At 36.6% G+C, this 9,169-nt stretch overlaps 1 protein-coding gene across 11 annotated transcripts in view; it reads right to left on the bottom strand.

The window, feature by feature from the left end:
• Positions 1-5,568: 5,568 nt before the first annotated feature.
• The window catches only part of LOC139447935 (serine/threonine-protein kinase mig-15-like), a 189,135-nt gene continuing 185,534 nt past the window's right edge, over positions 5,569-9,169 (bottom strand). For all 11 annotated transcript variants that reach the window (XM_071229424.1, XM_071229423.1, XM_071229430.1 and 8 more), the window contains one exon: positions 5,569-9,004. In XM_071229424.1, the coding sequence (XP_071085525.1) occupies positions 8,921-9,004 (84 nt within the window). In that variant the 3' untranslated portion in view covers positions 5,569-8,920. The remainder of the gene's footprint in view (positions 9,005-9,169) is intronic.

Below are 9,169 nucleotides of genomic sequence, written 5' to 3'. Positions count from 1 at the left end.
CTGGATTTTTAAATTTTGTAATGAAAATCTCCATTTGTTACGGAAGATGAAGTGCATGTTATTACTACACGTTCATTGTTAAAGCGATACAAGCTTTGGCCATCTTAGGCATCCAGACATGTTGAAATATTGACTGAAAATAGTATGTTTGAAACTGTGGCTTTGTCTAATTATGTAGAACACTAGGCCTAAAATACTGAAATATAGACTTGAGACTTGGGGTTCTCGAATTCGTTCATTCCCACAACAGCCATATTATGACAATTACTCATCAACTAAACCAAAACTGTAATGACATTTGCTGTAGTTAGTAGAGCGGTTCAACATATATTCAACATTCAACACATGACAATTCATTTTTCAAACGTTTTTGGGCAAGATAGAAACCTTGAAAGCTCTACACCGCTCCCTACTTCTCACGTGCGAAATCTGTTTCGAAATATGGAAGCTTGAAAGCTCAACACCGCCTCCAACCTCTTACTTTCGTACACCGTTTTTAGAATGATACAATCCTCTATCTTGAAACTGCCGCTATCATAAATATCCCTGCAAACAATTTTCAACAATATTGACAGAACTCATTACTCTTTTAAAAAAGAATTGTGAAAGCTTGGATGACATGACGCAGATACAGTTTACTTCTGTATTGAGCAACGATATACAGTGTGTACATCTGATGACATATGATCGCTGTATTTGATGACAGCGCAGTTTATAATATTCATTACTATGCATTAAACTAATATTTCATTCAGTTTGTTGTTTAGTTTATGAAGGATAATTCAAATTTTCCCTGAAGGTTTTATTTTCTGTATATTAGGAGTCCGAGTCGTATATACGTGAAATGCCGGTATCATTGACGGTGAGGTCTATTGATATTCTGTGCCGATTTTAGTTTGGAAACTTATTCATTTACAACAGAGATCAAGTGGTTGTTGTTGCAAATTTACAGTACTTTAGAAAATGAAGATATTATGAGCAAAATCATTAAACATTATCAAGATAGGTCGTATCAACAAGTTAGCAAGTAAAATTGTCGCCAATGTATTTAAGCAAAGTGGTATTGGCCCATTTGGACACAGTCCATGACCAGTAGGATATATATGTGAACGGATACTGATGAAATTATAATATTTAATACTGATATAAATTTAAAAGATATATATGTTGTGCGTTATGATAGTGACAAGGTAAGCAGTTGCAGATCGCACATTATGATCACCTTTCAGTAATCATATTAATATTTGAAGCTTGTAATCATTGTCTTATCACTGCATTGGCGAGAAATTGTCCCTCCCTAGTCTTGTCTACTCGTTTATATTAGACAGGAATCCAATAAATTATTGCTTGTCGTGTACGAACTTTAAAGCAATAGTGGCGCACGCGGCGGGAGAGCTCAATGGAAAAGGTGTCGGCCATGTGCACGAGAGATGGTTCGATTCCTGTGGTCGGCACATGTTTGTGTGAAGTCGATTTAAGTGGCCCGTCTGCTCGTCACCGCAAAGTTAGAGTGGACGTAAAACTAGTACTCACTCACTCAAAACTACATTGAACAATATACCCGTACATATTTATGGGCATTATAGACCAGGATAGATAAGGTCACCAGCTCAAAATACACACGGAAAAAACATTGAAGCGGCAATAAAATATTTACACATTTTAAGACATCGGTTTGTTCGGACATTTTCATGATAAATGTATTACCTATACTGAAAGTGCATTCACATAAAAACATGTGTGACATACTGAAGAGGTATCTTGATGATCATATGTAGCACACTGAAGAGCTTTCTTGATGATCGTATGTAGTACACTGGAGAGGTTTCTTGATAATCGTATGTAGTACACTGGTGGGTTTTCTTGATGATCATATGTAGCATGCTGGAGAGGTTTCTTGTTGATCGTATGTAGTACACTGGAGAGCTTTCTTAATGATCGTATGTAGTACACTAGAGATCTTTCTTGATGACCGTATGCAGTTTACTGAAGAGCTTTCTCGATTATTGTATGTAGTACACTGAAGAGGTTTCTTGATGATCGTATGTAGTACACTGAAGAGCTCTCTTGATAAATCGTATGTAGTACACTGGAGAGGTTTCTTGATGATTGTATGTAGTACACTGAAGAGCTCTCTTGATAAATCGTATGTAGTACACTGGAGAGGTTTCTTGATGATCGTATGTAGTACACTGAAGAGCTCTCTTGATAAATCGTATGTAGTACACTGGAGAGGTTTCTTGATGATATGTAGCATACTGAAGAGGTTTCTTGATGATCATATGTATCCGACTGACAAGATTTATTGATGATCGTATGCAGCATACTGGAGAGGTTTCTTGATAATAACATGTAGCATTTTGTAGAATTTTTTATGATGATCATATGTAGCAAAATGGAAAGGTTTCTTGATGATCAAATGTAGCATACTGAAGAGGTATCTTGATGATCATATGTATCCGACTGACGAGATTTATTGATGATCGTATGCAGCATATTGTAGAGGTTTCCTGATGATTATATGTAGCATATTGTAGAAATTTCGTGATGATTATAAGTAGCATACTGGCGAGGTTTCTTGATGATCATATGTAGGATATTGTAGAAAGTTTGTAATTATTATAAGTAGCATACTAGCGAGGTTTCTTGATGATCATATGTAGCATACTGGAGAGGTTTCTTGATGATTATAAGTAGCATATGGGAGAGGTTTCTTGATGATCATATGTAGCAGATTGTTGGAAATGTCGTGATGATTATAATCAGCATACTAGCGAGGTTTCTTGATGATCATATGTAGCAGATTGTAGGAAATGTAGTGATGATTATAAGCAGCATACTAGCGAGGTTTCTTGATGATCATATGTAGCATATTGTAGAAATTTCGTCATGATTATAAGTAGCATACTAGCGAGGTTTCTTGATGATCATATGTAGCATACTGTAGACATTTCTTGATGATTATATGTAGCATACTCTGGAGGTTTCACATGATCACATCTTGCATGCTGAAGACGTTGGGACCCTGGTTTGAAACGATTTCGGGCACTCTGTCTCTATTGTTTATCCTTTGTTTCTGGATTGCCTGGCCCCAACAAAGTATCTTCATAGTTACATGTTTGCCTTTTCACACTGCACTCAACATTCCATCGATACGTACGTAAAGCCTGCAAAGAATTCGAGTCAGGAAGGCCATCACTCATACTGAAGACGTGTCCGACATGTTCCATAGCAGTATGGCAAAGATGATGTGAAGTGAGGTTAGGTGAAATGGCCGCGTCCAAAATTATTGCATTTATAAAGCGACGTGCACGCACGTGTGTGTGGTTGCTTGTACTAGTCTGGACTAATGCCGATTGTATAGTGATAAGATCCCATGCCACAGTTTAACACAAGTACCCAACTCAGACATAGTATACTGACCCCAAGCCAACCAGTCCTTGTTTTAACCCCTTAATGCCTAACGCCAAGCAGCATCTTTTAACGTCTTCTGGTATGACTCAGCAGGGGATCGAACCCTGGACCTTCCCATATCCAAGCGGGCACTCAATCACTAGACCAAGGAGGTGGTCCTCATAGATGCAGCAGCAGGATAATGAGGTGTCTTAATAATCACATGATCCACTCTGTATATTGATGAGATCTATATGATCATATGATCCACTCTAAATATTAATAGGATCTTTATGATCATATCATCCACTCTGAATATTGATGAGATTGGTGTAATTATGTGAATATTGATGACATGACATGGTCATATGATATAATGAAGAGATCTATATGATCCACTCTGAACATTGATGAGGTCGGTATGATGACATGGTCATATGAACCACTCTGTATAATGAAGAGATCTATATGATCATATGATCCACTATGTATAATGAAGAGATCTATATGATCATATGATCCACTCTGTATAATGAAGAGATCTATATGATCATATGATCCACTATGTATAATGAAGAGATCTATATGATCCACTCTGAACATTGATGAGGTCGGTATGATGACATGGTCATATGAACCACTCTGTACTTTAAAGGTGCGTCTTTGTGATTACATACACCATTCTCTATTTTGAAGATGTGATTTAATATTGCCATGAACCAGCATGCTGAGAGAATATTGAATGATTACATACATTAGTCTTTGTATTGAAGAAGTGTCTTGTCTTAATGACATGTACTGAAGAAATACTTTAATTATCACATGTGGGGTCGGGGGTGGTGGGGTGGCCTTGTGGTTAAAGCGTTTGCTCTTCTCACTAAAGACCCGGGTTTGATTCCCCACATGGGTACAATGTGTGAAGCCCATTTCTGGTGTCCCCGTCGTGATATTGTTGGAATATTGCTAAAATGATCACATATGTCAGCTGACTGAAGACATGTTGAATGATAACATGTACTACTCAGTAGTTTCAATAAGTGCTCTGACGATCAAATGTACCGGCATTCAGAAGTGTATTAATGATCAAATGTGCCACTGTTTATTTAATGGGTTTCTTAACCAACACATGCCACGATACCGAAGACATATATTAATTATTACATACTCTGTGTATTGAGTATTTTTATGATCATGTGCAAGCATACCGAGGAAGTGAATTGTTTGATTGGCATTACTTAGAAGTTGATGGATGACAAAGTAGACACAACTTCTTTAATAACTTTGAAAGCGACATTTCGTAATAGATCAGTCTTGCTTGACAACGGTTTAAGGATCTATACCGAAAAGACGCCTTGACAGTAATCAAAGAAGTTGTTGTCCATAAATTGTGTCTACTTTGTACTGAGGAAGTGTCCTACACATTGTATTGTCTGTTTGATTGTTGTTTAACATCAAACTCAGCAACATTCCCTCTATATGACGGCAGTCTGTAAATAATTGAGTCTGGGCCAGATAATCCAGTGATTGATATCCTGAGCATCGATCCAAGCAATTGGGATCGATAACATGCATCAACCAAGTTAGCGAGCCTGATCACCAGATCCCGTTAGTCGCCTCTTGTTTCACGGCAGTAGTTATTTGAGTTCCCTTTCCTTTGCTCTATTTCAATGCTGTCAAACAGAAATTGTGCCCATCCATATCAAAATGCAGAGTTCATTCACCAGATTTGTGTTTGCTGTCACTGGCATCTTATATCACATTGATTTCATTAGTGAGTGAGTGAGTTGGGTTTTACGCCGCTTTTAACAATATTCCAGTTGTATCACGGCGTGTCAGCTTAATTTGGGAGGAAAGCCCGAAGTGATGCAGGTCTCAGACGTTTAACACATCGGTGAAACCCATGAGCACGGGTATGGTGCTGAGAAAACCTAGAAACATAATCGGGGCGAACCGGGATTCGAACCCACAATCATAAGTTTCTAGCGTGCCCAAGGGACGCAACTCTCGACTGGGCCACCGTGCCCCCTGATTTCATTACAATATGACAGTAGAGAAATATTTCCAAAAGGTTCAGGATATATACCTTCTTTCCAGGTGTAAGGGTACATTATCTAGTGTTGCTGCTGGTGAATAAAAATTGAAACACAGTGTATATACATTTGGTTTTGCTTTATTTTGATCTACACACGGGTGACAAGCTGTGTGAATCTCTATAAAATCATACAAAGCTAGCCCAAAATAAATATCATGCAGTAAGCCCAACTTCAGCTGTAACAGAACACCTCCCTCCCACCCTAAGTCAATACAAGATACTTAGATCCTCATTACTTTAAATACTCCACTAAAATTAAAGAGTGGGCAGGCACAGACTCGTGTGGTTCCTGTGATGTAACAGAACATCCAATACATGTCAATGACATTCAGTATGAAATGAACATCACATACTATAAAGTGGAAAATTGTGGGTAAAATGTAGAAATGAAATGATAAAGGCACAGTTTGAGTTGGAGAGACAACTGCTAGTGAAATACACATCTTTTGGTGCTTGTTGCATAACCTGATACTCAGCTGCAGTACATTCACCAGCTGAAATTGACAATAATGCTGTTTATTTCTAGGCCAGCAAGGTTAAGAATATAGCAAACTTAGGCCAGTCTCCATGTCTCATAATGTCTGTACATGTCCTTTATTGGCACATGCTGCATCTAATGTATAGGTGTAGTTGATTCCTATTGTATTCACACGATCAAAAGTCCCTTCTCATAATTTCAAGACAAATAAATGTCTTACAGGAATTTAAATAAAATTCATCTTACAACTAAAGGACCAATAATCTCCAACTTCAAAGCTACATATTTCAACACTACATGGAAGACATTGAACTAAGCCATCCTTTTTTCATGACATGAAGACAATAACAAACGTCACTAGCCGGAAAATAGAACATTTGACTACAAATGATGATTTTCCATGACAGGTGAGAGGGCTTGATATTTTCAGCTCTTTAAAAGAAAATAAAAGATTGCACATATCTTTGTTAAAAGCCATAGAGTATCACAATAGAGCCTTTGTACCTACTAACAGCTTGCTTTTTACAGAATCATAAATACAAAACACACGTACAAAAATCTATACAAGACGTAGAAATACAAAATATGATATAGTCATGTATGAACGCAACAAATACAGAAAGATGCTTTTGTTATGGGCTGAAGTTCTCCTCCTCCTTGCGCCATCCAGTATTACATATGTACATGTCAAAGCACGTGGTTATATACAAGAGTTTCCAATGGCAGCTTGTCACAGATAACAGTTTTATATTGGTATTCAAAATGTTTACATTTCTGGTACAATTTACACCTCAGCCTGTTTTCAAAAAGGTAATCTGTCAACAGATATTTACCAAAGTTCAGATCTTAAATTTCCATATGATAACAAGTTTGCTACTTCAAGTAAATTTCTTTGGTGTGTGTGTGTGTGTAATGGTTTCAAACAAAAAATGTTTTGAAACATAACTCAAAATAAATACAAAAGATGGCTGGTTGATATAGTTTGTATCAACCAAGCATATGTTCATATTTACAATATTTACACTTATGTAAAAGTATGGTGTCAGCTCTTTAACGTTCTTAATGTTTGAATTCCATGAAATTCCATCAGAGTCATCATTAATAATACCAAAACAATTTGAAATATAGTATCAGTTCGTACAGATATTGTCTGTGCTTCTTTAAAGACAAGCAAATACATGTCTAAGTATTATGAATATATACATGGAGTATAAAATGGTGAGCTAGATGTTGTGATCTTTGACACTTAGCAGCAGAAAGCAAGTGGAAGTATTAATTGATGATTCACCCATGCACTCGGGGAAGCAACTTACATGATCATCAGTGGGCTACATATTCTCCATGCTACACGATAAGGTCATGATCCTATTCCTTGGACAACTAACTTTAAACTGATAAGATAAATAAAAACAAAGGATTAAACTATTTTTGCATTGAGGACATATCAACATAACACTGTCCATACACTTCCTCAAATATGAGAACAACCTTTTTCTCAACCTTCATTCAAGAACATATTACCCTTAACTCTTTCCCTTCAGTATCAATGTAAGCAGATTAGTTGTGTGTGAAACTATATTACAACATTTTCAGAAGCAAATATATGGCACAGTTTTTACAAAGTTTTCAGGAAGATAACCCAAGAAATTAAGACATAAGAACAGCTCAAATACTGGGGAAAAGAGCATTCCTTAATTAGCAGATTGAGATCTATTACAAATAATAGGAATAATATTTACAAAAATAAACAGTCAGTTGTATCAAAGATGGACTTCTCTTCACAGAGTAGTGGGAACAGTAAGAATATGCTTAGACTTGCCTATTAACGCAAGTCCATCTTCAGATCCCCTAGACTAGCTTATTCAGTTTTCATTCCTATCTTAGTTTTCATTACTCAGAACATATGCATCCAATGTAAGAATAACTTATTTAGTTAATAATACATTTGTACAAAAGTGTGATAGCTGTGATATTCATGATTTCATTATTTTACAATAAAATAATTTGAAGTAGTTTAATGGATAATGTCAAGTGTACAAAGCCCACAAAGGACTGATTCTAACTACAATAAGATGAATGTTACTCTTTAGCTCATTATGACTAGAAACTAAAAGTATGAACTAAAATACAGACTTATGGACTGAAAGCACCAGTATTGTTGTACCAAAAGCAAGATCGTATGTATACACTTCGTGTAAGATTGCAAGGTATTATAAAGATAATGTAATACATTATTCAGAGTGGAACAAGCCCATAGCACAACTGGAATGGATGCCAGTACCCTCTACGCAGCTCTACTTCCAGATGGTGACACTGTTAACTGATGAATGCATAAGTAAACACGGAAAGGGGGTAAAAAGAGGGAACTATCTGTACATTGCCTATTGCTGAATACACAAGACAAAGAGGAGAATTGCTTCTTTAACAATATTGTGTTAAGATATATCAAGTCCAGTAAACCTCAAAGAATGGAAAGAAAGCAAAAGTTACAAAAAGGACATTCCTATCGCAGATATTGGTTGATTGCTGAATTAAAAAAAGCACTTTCATGCTTTTCATTTAATCCCATGATAATTTTAACAGTAACTATTTTCCAAAAAAAGTCTTACAAAGATTTTATTTCAGTTTAACACTTTCCTTTAAGTTTTCTCCATGGCTAATGGACCACTCATCTAAAATATTTAGCTCAAGATTCCTGTTATTCATGGTAACTGTCACAACTTGTCCTTGATGAATAGTTCATTTAAATTTACCTCCATACCGTCTATGTATTAATTCCATGACATTTATTGCCAGAGACTAGGTCATCACCAAAGGGTTATCTTTTACAACATCTGAAAGGACTTGAGCTGCAACAGACGCCACTGAGTGACTTGGCTGAGTATTCTTGTGCAGCTGTCTTTGGGCACCTCTATCTTTGCTAAGGACAGCACCTGTTGCTATTGGGTTTGTTCACATCACCAGTTTGCAAGGCCAGGCTTGCTCAAGGTCATGAAGTAGATCTGACAAGAAGATCCTGACCGAACGGAAGAGAAAAACACCTGAAAAAGACAACATCCAAATGTGAAAGAAAACGTTAGCTGTTTATAAGTACCCCACCGCTGCCATTTCCTCAAAGCTGACAATCTTAATGTACAACTCCAGTCCGAAAACATTACTATCAGACCCTGACTATCATTACCATCAGAACAACTTCCTAACATTCA

Source organism: Haliotis cracherodii, unplaced genomic scaffold (assembly GCF_022045235.1).
Source record: "Haliotis cracherodii isolate W230 unplaced genomic scaffold, xgHalCrac1.p SCAF_7, whole genome shotgun sequence".
Classification (NCBI taxonomy): Eukaryota; Metazoa; Mollusca; class Gastropoda; order Lepetellida; family Haliotidae; genus Haliotis; species Haliotis cracherodii.
Note: the sequence above shows the minus strand (reverse complement) of the source record. Positions and strands in the feature narration are given on the sequence as shown.